Consider the following 22905-nt stretch of genomic DNA (forward strand, 5'->3'; position numbering starts at 1 on the left):
CCCGACCACCTGACTGACAGCTCCTTCTCCAGAGGTCAGCGTGATGAGCCGAAGACGATTTATCATCGTATTCAACAGGTGATGAGAGAAGGACAGACTGAGACTACAGGAGGAGAGCAGGAGGATAGCCTGCAGGAGGAGAGCAGGAGGGGAGGAGAGCCTGCAGGAGGTGGGCTCAACAGGCTGGTTAAATGAGATCTCCCCAGGGAGTGCCGGCTGCATCGGGCTGCTCCGTGGGAGGCTGCAGGATATTTATAGGAGGAGAAGCTCCCTTTGCAGTGCAACATCCGTTTGTTTGTCCGATTCTCCTCCTGTCTGCATCAGACTCTTATCAGAGACTGGAGGTCGGAGGGTCCATGATCACATCAGGATTCCTCCATAAACAAATCAGGATTCCTTCATGATCACATCAGGATTCCTCCATGATCACATCAGGATTCCTCCATGATCACATCAGGATTCCTCCATAAACAAATCAGGATTCCTCCATGATCACATCAGGGTTCCTCCATAAACAAATCAGGATTCCTCCATAAACAAATCAGGATTCCTTCATGATCACATCAGGATTCCTCCATAAACACATCAGGATTCCTTCATGATCACATCAGGATTCCTCCATAAGCAAATCAGGATTCCTTCATGATCACATCAGGATTCCTCCATAAACACATCAGGATTCCTCCATGATCACATCAGGATTCCTCCATGATCACATCAGGATTCCTTCATGATCACATCAGGATTCCTCCATGATCACATCAGGATTCCTCCATAAACAAATCAGGATTTCTCCATGATCACATCAGGATTCCTCCATGATCACATCAGGATTCGTCCATAAACAAATCAGGATTCCTCCATGATCACATCAGGATTCCTCCATAAACAAATCAGGATTCCTCCATGATCACATCAGGATTCCTCCATAAACAAATCAGGATTCGTCCATAAACACATCAGGATTCCTCCATGATCACATCAGGATTCCTCCATAAACAAATCAGGATTCCTCCATGATCACATAAGGATTCCTCCTGGGAGCAGAAACTGGAAGAGTCTCACCTCATCCCATGTTCAGCTTTTAAAGCTTCATTTCCATCTGTAATGTCCCCTGGACTTTAATGTTTCCTTGACCTTTAATGTTTCCTGGACCTTTAATGTTTCCTGGTCCTTCAATGTTTCCTTGACCTTTAATGTTTCCTTGACCTTTAATGTTTCCTGGATCTTTAATGTTTCCTGGACCTTTAATGTTTCCTGGACCTTTAATGTTTCCTGGACCTTTAATATTTCCTTGAGCTTTAATGTTTCCTGGACCTTTAATGTTTCCTTAACCTTTAATGTTTCCTTGACCTTTAATGTTTCCTTGAGCTTTAATGTTTCCTGGATCTTTAATGTTTCCTGGACCTTTAATGTCCCCTGGAACTTTAATGTCCCCTGGATCTTTAATGTTTCCTGGACCTTTAATGTCCCATGGGCCTTTAATGTTTCCTTGACTTTTAATGTTTCCTGGATCTTTAATGTTTCCTTGACCTTTCATATTTCCTGGACCTTTAATGTCATCTGGACCTTTAGTGTCCCCTGGACCTTTAATGTTTCCTGGACCTTTAATGTCCTCTAGACCTTTAATGTCCCCTGGACCTTTAATGTGCCCTGTACCTTTAATGTCCCCTGGACCTTTAATGTTTCCTGGATCTTTAATGTTTCCTTGACCTTTAATGTTTCCTGGACCTTTAATGTTTCCTTGACTTTTAATGTTTCCTGGATCTTTAATGTCCTCTGGACCTTTAATGTTCCCTGGAACTTTAATGTTTCCGTGACCTTTAATGTCTCCCAGCCAGCATAGACGGTAAGAGAAGGATCACTTTGACCCACATCAGGAACTGAGTGAAGGAAATCCAGCAAAGTAACGAAGGAAACGTCTCCCCCATCCTGCAAATACCTTAAAGAGGCTCTTTAGATGCCATAAAAACAGAATTTATTTCTATTTGCAAGAGACGACAAAAACTAACAAGTGACTATAGTGAAGTAAAAAGGAGAAGATTAACCTCTAAAATTAGTTGAGCAAAAGTAGGAAAGTTACACAAGTACAGTTATTTTCAACTGCAAACTGCAAAAGTGAAGAAAAAAACTTTAATATTTTGTCACTTCTCTTGCAGATAGAAATGAAGTTTTAATATTCAATTGTGGTGATTCAAATCTAAACTGATGCAGCCTGGTTTGACTTTATTCAGTCTGCTGATGTTTTGCTCTCTTGAACCGCTTTTTTGTCGAGTGTCATTTCTTCCACATTGTAGAAACATGAGGATGTTCACTGATCAACTCAGTATCACAGCAAACGTGAGATAGCCATGCTTTGGGCTGTCTCGGCGTGAAAGTTACAGGTTGTGCTGTTGCAGACAGGCGTGTCTATTTCACGTTTTGCCGTGACACCGGGTTGCACTAATAATGAGCAGCAACATCCTGTGTGTTTTTAGAAACCAAACTGTTTCAATCTCATCATATAATTCCACCACATTGTGGACAGATAACAGATTTATTCACTGTTTTTGGTTAGTTTCATATTTTCCTTGTTGTTTCTTTGTAATTCCTGATGATCTCCTCAGTTGAAAACCTGATGTGATGAAGTGCTCTAAATCTGAAGGTAATGAAACCTGTTGCATTTTTAACAGTGAATAAAGTCAGTGTGTGTCAGGACGTGAGTCCTCTCATCTCTTATTGATGATGGAAACACCTCACTGTCTCCACAGCTTCATCTGCTGCTACAGGACGGGCCGAGGACGGACCGAACGGGCTGAAGACGAACAGAAGACGGACTGAACAGGCCGAGGACGGACCGAACGGGCCTAAGACAAACAGAAGACGGACTGAACGGGCCGAGGACGGACCGAACGGGCTGAGGACGGGCCGAGGATGGACCGAACGGGCCGAAGACGAACAGAGGACGGACCGAATGGGCCGAAGATGAACAGAGGATGGACTGAACGGGCCGAGGATGAGCTAAACGGGCCAAGGACGGGCTGAGGACGGACCAAACGGGCCGAAGACGAACAGAGGATGGACTGAACGGGCCGAAGATGAACAGAGGACGGACTGAATGGGCCGAGGACGGACTGAATGGGCCGAAGACGAACAGAGGATGGACTGAACGGGCCGAGGACGGGCCGAGGACGGGCTGAACGGGCCGAGGACGGACCGAACGGGCTGAGGACGGGCCGAGGATGGACCGAACAGGCCGAAGACGAACAGAGGACGGACCGAACGGGCCGAAGATGAACAGAGGACGGACTGAACGGGCCGAGGATGGGCTGAACGGGCCGAGGATGGGCTGAACGGGCCGAGGATGGGCTGAATGAGCCGAGGATGGGCTGAACGGGCCGAGGACGGACCGAACGGGCCGAAGACGAACAGAAGACGGACTGAACGGGCCAAGGACGGGCTGAGGACGGACCAAACGGGCCGAAGACGACCAGAGGATGGACCGAACGGGCCGAAGATGAACAGAGGACGGACTGAACGGGCCAAGGACGGGCCGAGGACGGACTGAACGGGCCGAAGACGAACAGAGGACGGACTGAACGGGCCGAGGACGGGCTGAGGATGGGCTGAACGGGCCGAGGACGGGCCAAACGGGCCGAAGACGAACGGAAGACGGACTAAACGGGCCGAGGATGGGCCGAGGACGGACCGAACGGGCCGAAGACGAACAGAGGGCAGACCGAACGGGCCGAAGATGAACAGAGAACGGACTGAACGGGCCGAGGACGGGCTGAGGACTGAACGGGCCGAGGACAGACTGAAAGGGCCGAGGACGGACTGAACGGGCCGAAGACGAACAGAGGACGGACTGAACGGGCCGAGGACGGGCCGAACGGGCCGAAGATGAACAGAGGACGGACTGAACGGGCCGAGGACGGGCCGAGGACGGACCGAACGGGCCGAAGACGAACAGAGGACGGACTGAACGGGCCGAGGACGGGCCGAGGATGGACCGAACGGGCCGAGGACGGGGTGAACGGGCCGAGGACGGGCCGAGGACGGACCGAACGGGCCGAAGATGAACAGAAGACGGACTGAATGGGCCGAGGACGGGCTGAGGACGGACCAAACGGGCCGAAGATGACCAGAGGATGGACCGAACGGGCCGAAGATGAACAGAGGACGGACTGAACGGGCCAAGGACGGGCCGAGGACGGACTGAACGGGCCGAAGACGAACAGAGGACAGACCGAACGGGCCGAAGATGAACAGAAGACGGACTGACCGGGCCGAGGACGGAATGAACGGGCCGAAGATGAACAGAGGACGGACTGAACGGGCCGAGGACGGGCCAAACGGGCCGAAGACGAACGGAGGATGGACTGAACGGGCCGAGGATGAACAGAGGATGGACCAAACGGGCCAAAGATGAACAGAGGACGGACTGAACGGGTCGAGGACGAGCTGAGGACTGAACGGGCCGAGGACAGACTGAACGGGCCGAGGACGGGCCGAGGACGGACCGAACGGGCCGAAGACGAACAGAGGACGGACCGAACGGGCCGAAGACGAACAGAGGACGGACTGAACGGGCCGAGGACTGGCCGTGGACGGACCGAACGGGCCGAAGACGAACAGAGGACGGACTGAACGGGCCGAGGACGGGCCGAGGACGGGCCGAACGGGCCGAAGATGAACAGAGGATGGACTGAACGGGCCGAGGACTGGCCGAGGACGGACCGAACGGGCCGAAGGCGAACAGAGGACGGACTGAACGGGCCGAGGACGGGCCGAGGACGGACCGAACGGGCCGAAGACGAACAGAGGACGGACTGAACGGGCCGAGGACGGGCTGAACGGGCCAAGGACGGACTGAATGGGCCGAAGATGAACAGAAGACGGACTGGATGGGCCGAGGACAGACTGAACGGGCCGAAGACGAACAGAGGACGGACTGAACGGGCCGAGGACGGGCCGAACGGGCCGAAGACGAACAGAGGACGGACTGAACGGGCCGAGGATGGGCCGAGGACTGAACGAGCCAAGGATGGACTGAGGACGGAGACGAACCAGCACGCATGTCTGGATACACGAGCCGCTGCAGGCCTGATGGTACCGGACAGATGACCCGCAGTGATCAGACACAACCCAGAGCAGAATAACTTAAGGTGAGAGCCTCGGGACTCAACGTCAGGTGCCATTAGACGGAACCTGTCAGTCAGCTGAGGACGCGGCTGCATCTTAAATCTGGTTCTGTTTTTTGTGAGGAACGTTTGTAAAAGAGCTGATCGAAGACGAAGTGTTTCCATATACAAAAGGTTTGACTCCAAATATTTAGAGTCCGCAAGCAAACATCTAGAAACAGAATTCACCAGGTCACGTGTGGCCTTCGTACGATTTACAGGATTATTCACGTACGTGTGTTTGAGGACGAGCAGGTCCGTCTTACCTGGAGGCGTCGAAGCTGTCATAGGAGCCCACCGTGTAGTGTCTGAAGAGCTTCCGTCTGTCGGCGCGGTCCGCTCGAGAATCTGCAGAATCGCAGCAGAACGAGATCAATATCCACATTAGTAAACAACAACAACATCCTGATTTATGACAGTTTACAAACCCGTGAAAGCAGTGAGGAGGAAAACCCTCCGACAAACAACGGGAACCTTTCACCACGGTAACGCACCAAGAACAGCTTCCTGTTTCACCTTCAGTCTCAGTTCATGAAACTGTAAACCATTGATCTGTGCAGCTCCATCAACCATCAGTGATGTCATCATCCATCAGTGATGTCAGCATCCATCAGTGATGTCATCAACGATCAACGATGTCATCAACCATCAGTGATGTCATCGTTGGTTTGTGAACGTTATGAATCCTCCAGTTCAGATTCTGTCCGTCACCATCTTGATAGTTCGGAGTGGTTTGGAGCAGGAAGTGACCATATTTGGATGAGCTGGGGGAGGAGCCAGCGGTGGATCCGACTGATCTAATTGGAAACCATGATGATACTACGTCCCGCCCACCGATAGCTGTAACCTGACTGCACCACAGGCCTGTCAATCAAACAGACACGCCCCCAAAAACAGGTCTTCTTGAATCTTCTTTTCTAATGAATGAGGGATTATTTTCAGATGGACCTCCAGAAAACTAATAAGAAGGAGTGACTTTAGCTAACAACACCGAGATAACTGATGGACACATTTTATTCACTTTGGATTTGATGAGAGAAGTTGAATGGGAGTCTATGGAGCCGGAGGCTTTTTGGAGCCGACCTCTAGTGGCACTCGCTGGTATTGCAGCTGAAGACACTTCTGGATCAGAACCATTTTACAGACCTGAAGCTACGAACTCTTTTAGAAACAGTCTGTTTTATATTATCTCCATCCTCCTCCTCCCTCCATCCTCCTCCTCCTCCATCCTCCTCCTCCCTCCATCCTCCCTCCATTCTCCTCCTCCTCCATCCTCCTCCTCCCTCCAACCTCCTCCTCCATCCTCCCTCCATCCTCCTCCTCCCTCCAACCTCCTCCTCCTCCCTCCATCCTCCTCCTCCCTCCATCCTCCTCCTCCTCCCTCCATCCTCCTCTTTCCTCCAACCTCCTCCTCCATCCTCCCTCCATCCTCCTCCTCCTCTTCCATCCTCCTCCATCCTCCCTCTCTCCATCCTCCTCCTCCTCCCTCCATCCTCCTCCTCCCTCCATCCTCCTCTTTCCTCCATCCTCCTCCTCCTCCTCCATCCTCCTCCTCCCTCCTCCTCCTCCATCCTCCTCCTCCCTCCAACCTCCATCCTCCTGCTTCTCCATCCTCCTCCTCCCTCCTCCCTCCTCCTCTTCCTCCTCCCTCCATCCTCCTCCTCCCTCCAACCTCCTCCTCCGCCCTCCATCCTCCTCCATCCTCCTCCCTCCATCCTCCTCCCTCCATCCTCCCTCCTCCTCCCTCCTCCGATCTGTGGACGTAGAATCAGGGATGGGAAACCAATGTTCCTGTAAAGATGACACGATGTAAGCCGGATCAGAGGAGATGGAGTTTCTGTGAAAGTGTGACAGCTGGTGTGAGAGAGTGTGAAGGAGGGGGGGGGAGGGGGGAATCACTATGGAGGTCATGTTTGTTTCTAAAAGACACTAATCCTGTTCTTTCTTTCTTTATTCCATGAAAACACAGCTGATAGTTTCATGTTGTTGCACATTGATCACACGTGTTCTCACTGATAGAACAGATCAAAGTCAGAGCAGCTTTCAATAAACCCGCTGAAAGTTTTCTGTTTTTAACTCCTTCACATTCATAATATTATAGATCTCCCCCTGGAGGTCCATCTGAAAATAATCCCTCATTCATTAGAAAAGAAGATTCAAAAAGACCTGATTTTGGGGGCGTGTCTGTTTGATTGACAGGCCTGTGGTGCAGTCAGGTTACAGCTATCGGTGGGCGGGATGTCACTCTAAATCTAGTTCTCTGCCTGTGATTTCCTCCAACCAGCAGCTTCATGCAGGCTGGTCGAAGCACACACACACACACACACACACACACACACACACACACACACACACACACACACACACACACACACACACACACACACACACACACACACACACACACACACACACACTCAGTGACCTGCGGTCTCCATACTCTGCTCCCATTTCCTGACAGGCCTTCTGTTCAGGCAGACCTGGGGGCCTTTGGATGGTTCAGTGTGAGGATGTCTCTCTGTGCCAACGTCCCTGGATTAAAGCTTTGAAATAAGACACCCAGGAGACGGAGGACAAGACTCCCTGTCTGTCTCCATCACTGATGACAAATACAGGTAGGTGTGGAGGATGGACAGAGGGACGGGTGGAGAGAGGAGGACGGACAGAGGGACAGGTGGAGAAAGGAGGACGGATAGGGGGGCGGGTGGAGAGAGGAGGACGGACAGAGGGACTGGTAGAGAGCGGAGGACGGACAGAGGGACAGGTGGAGAGAGGAGGACGGACAGGGGGTCAGGTGGAGAAAGGAGGACGGATAGAGGGACAGGTGGAGAGCGGAGGACGGACAGAGGGACAGATGGAGATAGGAGGACGGACAGAGGGACGTGTCTCTTAGCGTGAGGACTGGGCATGCTGTGACATGTGGCGTAATGTGTTCATTAGCCCGCCCCCAGAGGACATCCGACACAGCTGAGTTAGCAGAGTGATGTAGCGCGTAGCTTTGTGCACCGCCGCCCGGGGAGACGGAGGAGACGGAGGAGGGACACACATGCAGGGGACAAAGAGACACGTGCCATCACACCGCTTCAAGAAACTCAGTTTCTGTTCTGTGTATACACCCCCCCGTCCTACATATGTTGTCCGTTCCCCCCCCCCGCCCCAGGTGATGCACTTACAGCTCCTCTCCTCAGCAGCCTTGGCCGCGACCTCCTCCACACAGTCGGCTGGAAACCAGCCCACCTGGCCGTGGGCGCTGCCCTCCCAGAAACCCCCCTCTCCGATGCTCAGAACTGGAACGTGGGAGGGAGGAGGGGGGTGATAAAAAGCACAAAATGAGAGGGACCATCACGTCCCCACTGGTCTTTTAAACACATTTAACCTGTTAACATTCACTATGATGACAAGTATGAAACTTAATATTTCACTTTCTTCACCAACATAAAATCAAACAGGATCAAAATCTGGTGTTCGTGAAGTTTGAGGAGTAAAATGAAATGAAACCGCTTCATTGGGAAATAACGTGTTACCTTAACAAAATTATCTATTTTGGACAATTTGCAATTATAATGCAAAAGATGAAATAAAACTCCATAAATTACATTTGTTTGACTTGTAACAGAATATATTGTTTAATTAATTATAATTAACTTTATTTATTGAGCACATTTTTGCATAAAATGTCACAAAAAGTGCTAAACATAAAAAAAGATGATTACGATTTACAATAAAACAAAAAAACAAAGATTAAAGAAAAAGCCATCAGGTAAAACAACTTGCAGGGAAAGTGATATTAAAACCATGTGTGTTGATATTGAGAATTAAAGATAATATTTAACTTAAAGAGTGCAGTGGTCTATGACCCTGCCCACAGGTCGCTCCCCGCCACTCACCTTTGACCCTGTCACTCTTGTAGAGGTTGATCTCGCCCTCGGCTTGGGCGGTGTAAGGACGCACCACCACGAAGTGTCTCCCCGGGACGGCGCTGTACAGCTTCCTGCGGGTGCCCACCGGCTCGCCGTGACTGCTGGGACTGAGAGAAACCACACGGATGGTCAGAGACAGGAAGTAGATCTCATCAGGTCACCGCATTTCCTGTCACACCAGCTGCTGCTTCACTACTGCAGAGAAACACAACTATGACAGGCACAACAAACATGACGTATGACTGGGAGGAAGGTCTTTGGCAGAACACATTAGCATTTCCCAGCCTGCCCTCTTCCCTCGTAACTGTTCAGAATAAAATGACCAAATTAAACTGTGACAGGAAGGAATAATATCTATTTATAATTAAGTATGTTTCGTACTTCAAATGAATATAAATGACTGAAAAACTTAGTAAGGTGGGATAAAAATCTATCATACACTATTTCTATCGTACACTATATCTATCATAAACTATATCTATCATAAACTACATATATATCTATCATACACTATTTCTATCGTACACTATATCTATCATAAACTATATCTATCATAAACTATATATATATCTATCATACACTATATCTATCATAAACTATATCTATCATAAACTATATATATATCTATCATACACTATTTCTATCATACACTATATCTATCATACACTATATCTATCATAAACTATATCTATATCTATCATACACTATTTCTATCATAAACTATATCTATCACACACTATATCTATCATAAACTATATCTATCATAAACGATATCTATATCTATCATACACTATTTCTATCATACACTGTATCTATCATACACTATATCTATATATCATGCACTATTTCTATCATACTCTATATCTATCATACACTACACCTACCTACCTACCTACCTACTATATCTATCAAACACCATATCTATCATACACTATATCTATCATACACTATATCTATCATACACTATATATATATCTATCAAAAACTATATCTATCATACACTATATCTAACATACACTATATCTATCAAAACTATATCTACAATACACTATATATATCAAAAACTATATCTAGCATAAAGCATATCTATATATATCATACACTATAGCTATCAAAAACTATATCTACCAGACACTATATCTATCAAAAACTATATCTATAATACACTATATCTACCCAAAATTATATATCAAAAACTATATCTGTAATAACTATATCTATATCTATCATACACTATATCTATCATAAACTATATATATATCTATCATACACTATATCTATCAAACACTATATCTACCAGACACTATATCTATCAAAAACTATATCTATAATACACTATATCTACCCAAAATGATATATATCAAAAACTATATCTGTAATAACTATATCTATCATACACTATATCTATCAAAAACTATATCTAGTATACACTACATCTACCCAAAACTATATCTATCAAAAACTATATGTATAATACACTATATCTATATCTATCATATCTATCATACACTATATCTATTGTAAGCTATATTTATTAAAAACTATATCTATCATACACTATATCTATCAAAAACTATATCTACCAAACACAATATCTATCATACACTATATATATCAAAAACTGTATATATATCTATCATAAACTATATCTATATCTATCATACATGATATCTATCATACATTATATCTATCAAAAACTATATCTATCATACAGGACATCTATCAAAAACTATATATATATCATACACTACATCTACCCAAAACTATATATAGCATACACTACATCTACCGAAAACTATATCTACCAAAAACTATATGTATAATACACTATATCTATATATATTGTACACTATATCTACCATACACTATATCGATCAAAAACTATATCTATATATATATATCATACACTATATCGATCAAACACTATATCTATATATATCATACACTATATCTATCAAACACTATACCTATCATAAACTATATCTATCATACACTATATCTATTATACACTGTATATATTATAAACTAAATCTATCATACACTATATATATATAGTATAAACTATATCTATCATACACTATATCTATCAAAATATATCTATCATACACTACATCTATCGTATACTTTATCTATAAAGCTATATATATAATACATTATATCTATATCTATCATACACTATATCTATTATAAACTATATCTATCATACACTATATCTATTATAAACGATATCTATATCTATCATGCACTATTTCTATCATAAACTATTTCTATCATACACTATATATATCGAACACTATATATATCATACACTATATCTATCAAAAACTACATCTATCATACACTATATCCATCAAACACTGTATCTATCACAAACTATATCTATCAAAATATATCTATCATACACTATATCTGTCAAAAACTATATCTATGATACTCTATATCTATTATACACTATATTTATCATACACTATATCTATAATACATTATATATATATATCTATTATACACTATATCTATTATAAACTATATCTATCATACACTATATCTATGATACACTATATTTATGATACACTATATTTATCATACACTATATATCTATTATAAACTATATATATCATACACGATATCTATCATACACTATATCTATCATACACTATATCTATTATAAACTATATATATCATACACTATATCTATCATACACTACATCTATCATACACTATATTTATCATACACTATATATATTATAAACTATATCTAGCATACACTATGTCTATTATAAACGATATATATTATAAACTAAATCTATCATACACTATACATATATTATAAACTATATCTATCATACACTATATATATTATAAACTATATCTAGCATACACTATATCTATTATAAACTATATATAATGAACTATATCTATAATACACTATATATATATATTATAAACTATATCTATCATACACTATATCTATTATAAACTATATATATTATAAACGCTATATATCATACACTATATATATCATAAACTATATATATTATAAACTAAATCTATCATACACTATATATATATTATAAACTATATCTATCATACACTATATCTATTATAAACTATATCTATTATAAACTATATATATTATAAACTATATATATCATACACTATATATATATATTATAAACTATATCTATTATAAACTAAATCTATCATACACTATATATATATAATAAACTATATCTATTATAAACTATATCTATCACACACTATAGATAGATATAAATATAGACTGCAGAGAGTGATGAGGAGCAACGCTGCCTCCTCTCCCTTGCCTCCTCCCTCCTGCCTCCTTCCTCCTGACTCCTAACTCCTCCCTCCTCCCTCCTCCTTCCTGCCTCCTCCCTCCTGCCTCTAGGACCTGAGAGGACCTGAAGTGGTCACGTAGCGCCACTTAGTGGTGAACCTCTAGAACAACAACAGCTGGAGAACAGGACAGCGTCCAGGGTCTGAAACTTTATTTAAATATCTTACTCTCCATCCATAATGTCGCTGTGACAACGTCGTTCTCTCAATAAATGATGTCACGTTCGGAAAGATCTTTGTTTGGACGTGAATTCATGTAAACGTGTCAATTAATGTGTTTCAAACTGAATAGATAGAAAAGACTTTCTGCAGATCTCACTCTGGCTTCTTTTCCAGCGTAAGAGGGACAGAAGCAGATAAAAAAACACAGCGAAGGAGAAGCCGGATGAAGAAGAGAAGGAGGAGAGAGGAAGGAGGTTGTTCCAGTAAGTGGGTCACGTTGTCCTGCAGACTGCTCCTCCTCAAACCTTCACCGGCCTTCAGAGAGACGACCTCATTCACTAGCTGCTGAGGCTGAACACTGTTCACAGGAAGCAACCAGCTGGAAGCCTTGCGGACGACTGACTGTAGTACTCACACACGTTACTAACATACAGTACTGTGACAGCCGTAGTACTCACACACGTTACTAACATACGGTACTGTGACGACCGTAGTACTCACACACATTACTAACATACGGTACTGTGACAGCCGTAGTACTCACACACATTACTAACATACGGTACTGTGACAGCCGTAGTACTCACACACATTACTAACATACGGTACTGTGACAGCCGTAGTACTCACACACGTTACTAACATACGGTACTGTGACAGCCGTAGTACTCACACACATTACTAACATACGGTACTGTGACAGCCGCAGTACTCACACACGTTACTAACATACGGTACTGTGACGACTGTAGTACTCACACACATTACTAACATACAGTACTGTGACGACCGCAGTACTCACACACATTACTAACATACAGTACTGTGACGACCGTAGTACTAACATACAGTACTGTGACAGCCGTAGTACTCACATACGTTACTAACATACGGTGCTGTGACGACCGTAGTACTCACACACATTACTAACATACGGTACTGTGACGACCATAGTACTCATACACATTACTAACATACAGTACTGTGACGACCGTAGTACTAACATACAGTACTGTGACAGCCGTAGTACTCACACACGTTACTAACATACGGTACTGTGACGGCCATAGTACTCACACACATTACTAACATACAGTACTGTGACAGCCGTAGTACTCACACACGTTACTAACATACGGTACTGTGACAGCCGTAGTACTCACACACGTTACTAACATACGGTACTGTGATCACCGTAGTACTAACATACAGTACTGTGACAGCCGTAGTACTCACACACGTTACTAACATACGGTACTGTGACGACCGTAGTACTCACACACATTACTAACATACGGTACTGTGACGACCATAGTACTCACACACATTACTAACATACGGTACTGTGACGACCATAGTACTCACACACATTACTAACATACAGTACTGTGACGACTGTAGTACTAACATACAGTACTGTGACAGCCGTAGTACTCACACACGTTACTAACATACGGTACTGTGACGACCGTAGTACTCACACACATTACTAACATACGGTACTGTGACGACCATAGTACTCACACACGTTACTAACATACGGTACTGTGACGACCATAGTACTCACACACATTACTAACATACAGTACTGTGACGACTGTAGTACTAACATACAGTACTGTGACAGCCGTAGTACTCACACACATTACTAACATACGGTACTGTGACGGCCGTAGTACTCACACACATTACTAACATACGGTACTGTGACGGCCGTAGTACTCACACACATTACTAACATACGGTACTGTGACGGCCGTAGTACTCACACACATTACTAACATACGGTACTGTGACGGCCGTAGTACTCACACACATTACTAACATACGGTACTGTGACGGCCATAGTACTCACACACATTACTAACATACGGTACTGTGACTGCCGTAGTACTCACACACATTACTAACATACGGTACTGTGACGGCCGTAGTACTCACACACATTACTAACATACGGTACTGTGACGGCCGTAGTACTCACACACATTACTAACATACGGTACTGTGACGGCCGTAGTACTCACACACATTACTAACATACGGTACTGTGACTGCCGTAGTACTCACACACATTACTAACATACGGTACTGTGACGGCCGTAGTACTCACACACATTACTAACATACGGTACTGTGACTGCCGTAGTACTCACACACATTACTAACATACGGTACTGTGACGGCCGTAGTACTCACACACATTACTAACATACGGTACTGTGACGGCCGTAGTACTCACACACATTACTAACATACGGTACTGTGACGGCCGTAGTACTCACACACATTACTAACATACGGTACTGTGACGGCCGTAGTACTCACACACATTACTAACATACGGTACTGTGACGGCCGTAGTACTCACACACATTACTAACATACGGTACTGTGACGGCCGTAGTACTCACACACATTACTAACATACGGTACTGTGACTGCCGTAGTACTCACACACATTACTAACATACGGTACTGTGACGGCCGTAGTACTCACACACATTACTAACATACGGTACTGTGACAGCCGTAGTACTCACACATATTACTAACATACAGTACTACAGGAGTTTTTTTCTGTTTACTGAATGTTTGAGTCTCCTGTGTGGACCAGCAGAACCAATCAGAACAGGAAACACTGCCGGGCTGCAGAAACATTCACCATGACCACATACAACAGCTAACTGACCAACTTCAGCTTCCAATGATACACAACAAATATTCAAAATCCAAACTCCACATACAGCAGAGAGAAACTATGGTTGATGTAATCCATCTCACTCAGACTTTTATTTTGAAGGAGCAAATGAAAACAAGACTGTAACCAACCATCCACCATCAGTGATGTCATAAATCATCAGTGATGTCATCAATGATCAACGATGTCATCAACCATCAGTGATGTCATCGTTGGTTTGTGAACGTTATGAATCCTCCAGTTCAGATTCTGTCCGTCACCATCTTGATAGTTCGGAGCGGTTTGGAGCAGGAAGTGACCATATTTGGACGAGCTGGGGGAGGAGCCAGCGGTAGATCTGACCGATCTGATTGGAAACCTGACGATACTACATCCCGCCCACCGATAGCTGTAACCTGACTGTACCACAGGCCTGTCAATCAAACAGACACGCCCCCAAAACCAGGTCTTCTTGAATCTTCTTTTCTAATGAATGAGGGATTATTTTCAGATGGACCTCCAGAAAACTAATAAGAAGGAGTGACTTTAGCTAACAACACCGAGATAACTGATGGACACATTTTATTTACTTTGGATTTGATGAGAGAAGTTGAATGGGAGTCTATGGAGCCGGAGGCTTTTTGGAGCCGACCTCTAGTGGCACTCGCTGGTATTGCAGCTGAAGACACTTCTGGATCGGAACCAATTTACAGACCTGAAGCTACGAACTCTTTTAGAAACAGTCTGTGATGTCACCTGACTTTTACCTCCAATATTCCTGAATCTCTGTTTCCTCACAAACTAAACGTACAGACGTTGTTTTTGTGTTCCAGATGTTGTACTAGTGTTCCAGATGTTCTACTAGTGTTCCAGATGTTCTACTAGTTTTTCAGGATGAAGCACTCAGAATGCTCCAAAAAAGAAGTGTGAAACTCTGGACACTTTCCACCCTAAACAGTCGCCATCTTGGCTCTGTAGAGGAAGGGGCGGGGCCACCAACATAAAGGATTTTCAAATTAAAAGCGTGTGAGAAAGCTGCAGCTGTTCCTGAACACAAAGTGTTTATTTTCCACTGCTGCTGCTGGACAGAAGAATCAGTGTGTTTATTGAGTGTTAAACAGAGGACACAAAAACATGTTGATTTCTGGGTAAAATAATTAAAGCTGCAGATATTTCGGAGGGTGATGTGTTCACATGATGAGGTCATTTCCTGTCAGTGTGTGACTTGAAAGTCCTGCACTACACAGTAAGAGTCCCGACATGTAAGAGCACTGTGTTCGTGTACTGAGGGACGTCTGTCCTCTGGAACACAACGCCAGACATCCTGATCTACGTGGTGTGTTCAAGACCAAATGGGAAAGTTCAGACCACCAAGTATGAGAACACGTCTGACAACATAAAACTGAAAGTGGGAGAGCTGAGAGCTCAGAGAGGTGTCATGGCAGCAAGTAAGAAATGTTCCGAAAATACAGTGAAATATCCAGCAGCACATCAGAACTTGTAAAAATGTAGTCTAGAAATAAGATGGACCTCCTGAACCACGTTGGTTCGTTTGGATGATGACGAGTTTGTTTGTCACGTCTCTGTTGTCTGACTGGAGAATCAACAGATTTCAGGGGACAACCGCGTCGCCTGTTTGTGAACGCTGTATACGAAGTGGAATGTTCTCATCAGGGAACGACAAGGCCCTAGTGGCTGAAAACATGGCATGTCCCATAATGCAACTGAACATTTCATTACATACCTGTCACAATTAACTGAACCTGATGAGCGAGAGATAAAAAGTTAAAAAATTCCTGTTGAACACAGCACGGTGCTGCACACGGAGCAGGAGGACCAATAAGTCCAGAGTGTTCCTGAACGCAGCACGGTGCTGCACACGGAGCAGGAGGACCAATAAGCTCAGAGTGTTCCTGAACGCAGCATGGAGCAGGAGGCCCAACAACCTCCATGAGGAAGTATTCAGAGTGTCTTCTCTTCATCATCATCATCATCACTGAGTTCTGTTTTCAACACTGTGTTGTCATGTTGGAGAAGCTTGTTGGCATGGCGACACAGTTCAGGTGGTTCTCAGTGAATGTTTCCTCAGAGTCCTCAGAAGGTCCAGTAAAACTTGGTGTTGACAGTCTGACAACCAGCCAACAAACAGCTATTTCACCAAAACAGACACTGATCATAAAACATGAGGAACTGATGTTGATCCAGAGAAGATAAAGTTTCACGATGACGACACTGAGCTCAGGCATTTTACTCTCTCAAACCTGTTTCCTGTCTCTAAACAGATGCTTCTATTGTGAAAATGTAACCCCCCCCACCGTGCTGCAATTTCTTCCCCCAGAAATGATGCAGGAGAAAAGTATCAGGTAGTGACTGAGCTGCAGAAACCGTCAGCAGAGTTTTCCATCTTACCTCGTCTTCTTTTTTTTTGGGCAATTACCCAGGTGGCTTTGAGGTGCTAATTAGACAGTGTTGATTAATATCAGCTGTGCATAATTTGTGCTATTTTTGGAAGATCACCTGAGAGGAGGTGAGGAGGAGGAGGGGGAATAGAACACAACATACTGTACAGTGAATATGTACAGACTTACATCATGTATGTAACGTGTGGTGAAGGAAGAGGAAAGGAGGTTGAGGTGTGAACCTGCCGTCTGGACGTCTGATCAGTGCAGGTGAGTCCAGCTTCATCACTTTATTATGTTGAAGATGCAATCATTGCTTTACATTCATTATTTTTTATTCATTTTTGGTAACTAAAGGACAATCTGGACTCACAAGTCTGATATATTTTCATCTTAAAGTGTGAAGTTGTTTTGGGGAAATGTGTTAGCGAACAGTTGCCTAGCAACATGAAGCAACATTAGCGTCGTCTTGGATCGGGCTGATCTGATGGTCCAACAGTCGCTCTTCTTTTAGCTGTTTTTCCCGGGAGACGGGTGTCTTTTATACAGGTAACGAGTGGAGACGGGTGTCTTTTATACAGGTGAGGAGTTGAGACGGGTGTCTTTTATACAGGTGTGGAGTGGAGACGGGTGTCTTTTATACAGGTAACCAGTCGAGACTGGTGTCTTTTATACAGGTGTGGAGTGGAGACGGGTGTCTTTTATACAGGTAACCAGTTGAGACTGGTGTCTTTTATACAGGTGTGGAGTGGAGACGGGTGTCTTTTATACAGGTAACCAGTTGAGACGGGCGTCTTTTATACAGGTGACGAGTGGAGACGGGTGTCTTTTATACAGGTAACCAGTTGAGACGGGCGTCTTTTATACAGGTAACCAGTTGAGACGGGCGTCTTTTATACAGGTGACGAGTGGAGACGGGTGTCTTTTATACAGGTAACCAGTTGAGACGGGTGTCTTTTATACAGGTAACCAGTCGAGATGGGTGTCTTTTATACAGGTAACCAGTTGAGACGGGTGTCTTTTATACAGGTCACCAGTCGAGACGGGTGTCTTTTATACAGGTGACGAGTGGAGACGGGTGTCTTTTATACAGGTAACCAGTCGAGATGGGTGTCTTTTATACAGGTCACCAGTCGAGACGGGTGTCTTTTATACAGGTAACGAGTGGACACTGGTGTCTTTTATACAGGTAACCAGTTGAGACAGGTGTCTTTTATACAGGTGTGGAGTGGAGACGGGTGTCTTTTATACAGGTAACCAGTCGAGACTGGTGTCTTTTATACAGGTGTGGAGTGGAGACGGGTGTCTTTTATACAGGTAACCAGTTGAGATGGGTGTCTTTTATACAGGTGACGAGTGGAGACGGGTGTCTTTTATACAGGTAACCAGTTGAGATGGGTGTCTTTTATACAGGTAACCAGTCGAGATGGGTGTCTTTTATACAGGTGACGAGTGGAGACGGGTGTCTTTTATACAGGTAACCAGTTGAGATGGGTGTCTTTTATACAGGTGACGAGTGGAGACGGGTGTCTTTTATACAGGTAACCAGTTGAGATGGGTGTCTTTTATACAGGTAACCAGTTGAGATGGGTGTCTTTTATACAGGTGACGAGTGGAGACGGGTGTCTTTTATACAGGTAACCAGTTGAGATGGGTGTCTTTTATACAGGTGACGAGTGGAGACGGGTGTCTTTTATACAGGTGAGGAGTTGAGACGGGTGTCTTTTATACAGGTGTGGAGTGGAGACGGGTGTCTTTTATACAGGTAACCAGTCGAGACTGGTGTCTTTTATACAGGTGTGGAGTGGAGACGGGTGTCTTTTATACAGGTAACCAGTTGAGACTGGTGTCTTTTATACAGGTGTGGAGTGGAGACGGGTGTCTTTTATACAGGTAACCAGTTGAGACGGGCGTCTTTTATACAGGTAAACAGTTGAGACGGGCGTCTTTTATACAGGTAACCAGTTGAGACGGGTGTCTTTTATACAGGTGACGAGTGGAGACGGGTGGCTTTTATACAGGTGAGGAGTGGAGACGGGTGTCTTTTATACAGGTGAGGAGTTGAGACGGGTGTCTTTTATACAGGTGTGGAGTGGAGACGGGTGTCTTTTATACAGGTAACCAGTCGAGACTGGTGTCTTTTATACAGGTGTGGAGTGGAGACGGGTGTCTTTTATACAGGTAACCAGTTGAGACTGGTGTCTTTTATACAGGTGTGGAGTGGAGACGGGTGTCTTTTATACAGGTAACCAGTTGAGACGGGCGTCTTTTATACAGGTAAACAGTTGAGACGGGCGTCTTTTATACAGGTAACCAGTTGAGACGGGTGTCTTTTATACAGGTAACCAGTTGAGACGGGTGTCTTTTATACAGGTGACGAGTGGAGACGGGTGTCTTTTATACAGGTAACCAGTTGAGACGGGTGTCTTTTATACAGGTAACCAGTCGAGATGGGTGTCTTTTATACAGGTAACCAGTTGAGACGGGTGTCTTTTATACAGGTCACCAGTCGAGACGGGTGTCTTTTATACAGGTGACGAGTGGAGACGGGTGTCTTTTATACAGGTAACCAGTCGAGATGGGTGTCTTTTATACAGGTCACCAGTCGAGACGGGTGTCTTTTATACAGGTGACGAGTGGACACTGGTGTCTTTTATACAGGTAACCAGTCGAGATGGGTGTCTTTTATACAGGTAACCAGTCGAGACAGGTGTCTTTTATACAGGTCACCAGTCGAGACGGGTGTCTTTTATACAGGTAACGAGTGGACACTGGTATCTTTTATACAGGTAACCAGTTGAGACAGGTGTCTTTTATACAGGTGTGGAGTGGAGACGGGTGTCTTTTATACAGGTAACCAGTCGAGACTGGTGTCTTTTATACAGGTGTGGAGTGGAGACGGGTGTCTTTTATACAGGTAACCAGTTGAGACAGGTGTCTTTTATACAGGTTTATACATTTTCTGAAAGCGAGAGGACAAATCTAACCGTCTGTAGGAGACAGAATTCTTGCTGGTTGGAGATCAAATACTTATTTCACAATCAAATGCAAATCAATTTATAACTTTATATGATTTTATTTTCTGGATTTTAAAAAAAAAAATATTCTGTCTCTTTGTTAAAATAAACCTCCATTACAATTAGAGACCGTTCATTTCCTTGTCAGTGGGCAAACTTACAAACTCAGATCAAATAATTATTTCCTTCACTGTATATATATATCCTTCACTGTATATGGTAACCATGGAAACGCAAGCACACAGTTCATGTTGTGAGGAAAAAACAGACATCATGTAGAGACCAGGTGGAAAAATCAGGTATGTAAATGCAGGTATGAACGAGGGTTCAGTCACTGCATCCATTACACTATATTTATCTGTGATTACGTTCACACTCGGCGAGGAGACAGTTTGAGTGACAGCTGTGGAATAACTTCATATTAATGCTTTCATTGAAGTTTCATTTGTATACATTATACAGTTTATCCTACATACCACTTACAGTTCTTTATCTGTTCATCTTCATTTATTGTTTTCATCTTAATACCGTGTGCTCATTTGAATTTGTTGTCTTGGTTAAATGTGTTTTGTTGTTTTCAGAGCTGTATATGTGTGTTACGTGTTTATTTGCTTCCTGACTGAATCACATCAAATCAGGGGAATTTCATAATTGCAGAAAACTCACAGAGGAAATCTCCCGTGGTGTCATTTCATTTGCTTTGCAACATCATCCTCGAATCTACTCCGACATGGGATTTCTGGTTCAGATGAAGTTCTGGACTCGCGTAATAAAATGCTGCTTTATGTATTATGGTCCTTGATCACATCAAATATTAAAGTTCCCCTCCTGGCATTGATTAAACCTAAAAATAAATAAGAAAAAAACATGTTTACAGCAGAAATAAAAAATGTACAGAAGAAATAAAAACGTTTACAGCAGAAATAAACATGTTTACAGAGGAAATAAACATGTTTGCAAAAGAAATAAACATGTTTACTGCCTGGTGCAAAAAAAAGGGTGGGTATGGGTTTATGGGCGGAGTCACAGTTTAAGCAACCGGCCGCCTCAGCTCCACCCACACGCCACCGGCTGAGTCCGGTGCTGCCAAGATGGCGACTAGTGGAAACAGTCAGGAAACCTGCAGGTGACATCACCGAGGCAACGTCCAGTTCTTATATCCAGGAAGTTCAACAGAAGAGGATCTATGAATGTGGAAGTCGTCCCTGCGTCTATCTCCACACAGCCCTCTGCCACTCAATGATAAAGAAATGTTTTCTTTGGTAGGTGCTGTAGAAACATGGAGGGTTTATACAGCATCTACCAGAGTCACTGCAGCTCCAAAACACAACCGCCCATCCATGCAGCTTCACGCTTACCTCTATCATTTCAAAAAACACCACTTGGACATGTTAACAAGGTGAAAACCTGGGTCGTCCTTCATCAGTAAAATATTTATGAGTCACAGTCATACCTCTGACCTCCATGTTGGCCCATCTGGACCTGTGAGGAGCCTTATCTTCTGTGTGGTTCTGGTTGGACAGCAGCATTTGCACTGACTCAGATTCCTGCCAGCCGTCAGTCCTCCACACATCTGTCAGTCATCAGCAGGAAGTCTGTGTGTTAACAGTCATGTATGTTACAGCCGTGTGACACCAATGTTTCGACAGCTCCGGCCGGCCCTGACGTCTCGTTTCTCACCGAAACTCACTGGGAAGCTGTTGCCATGACGCCTGGGGGCTGACTGACAGCTGTCACCGTGTGTGTGTGTGTGTGTGTGTGTGTGTGTGTGTGTGTGTGTGTGTGTGTGTGTGTGTGTGTGTGTGTGTTGGATTCTATGACATGTGAAGTGGGAGCGAGGGGACGCCACACAGACGTTGTCGTGTGTGGGTGGAGGTTGGATGGGAGTGGAGGGGGGGAGGGGGTGAACGAGGAAGAGCGGGAGGAAGCAGAGAGCTCTGGAACGAGGAGCTTTAAAGGGCAAGGGGGGAGGGGGGGCTCACAGCGAGGTCATTCACTGATACATTAAAGACTTTTTGAACATTCGTTGATGAATTGGTTGTAAAAATGAGGACGAGCATCCAGCTGAGCGCCTCCGGAGAGGAGAACTGAAATAGGTCTCAGAGAAAGTCCTCGCTGAACGTCCTCTACATATTCCACTCTACAGATCTGTGGCTTCTTTAAGGGACAGATTTCATTTCTGAGTGTGAACACCTGCTGGGAAAAAGGACC

At 44.3% G+C, this 22905-nt stretch overlaps 1 protein-coding gene across 1 annotated transcript in view; it reads right to left on the reverse strand.

Moving 5' to 3' along the window:
* shank2a (SH3 and multiple ankyrin repeat domains 2a) overlaps nucleotides 1–22905 on the reverse strand; it is a 174860-nt gene that overhangs the window by 52537 nt on the left and 99418 nt on the right. Inside the window, exons 14-16 of the mRNA XM_069139632.1 lie at nucleotides 9050–9189; nucleotides 8336–8449; nucleotides 5429–5510 (exon numbers count right to left, since the gene is read on the reverse strand). Coding sequence (XP_068995733.1) covers nucleotides 5429–5510; nucleotides 8336–8449; nucleotides 9050–9189 — 336 coding nt within the window. The remainder of the gene's footprint in view (nucleotides 1–5428; nucleotides 5511–8335; nucleotides 8450–9049; nucleotides 9190–22905) is intronic.

The sequence above is a fragment of the Embiotoca jacksoni genome, unplaced genomic scaffold, assembly GCF_022577435.1.
Source record: "Embiotoca jacksoni isolate LCO1_2020_lvr unplaced genomic scaffold, fEmbJac1.0.p SCAF_84, whole genome shotgun sequence".
Lineage (NCBI taxonomy): Eukaryota > Metazoa > Chordata > Actinopteri > Embiotocidae > Embiotoca > Embiotoca jacksoni.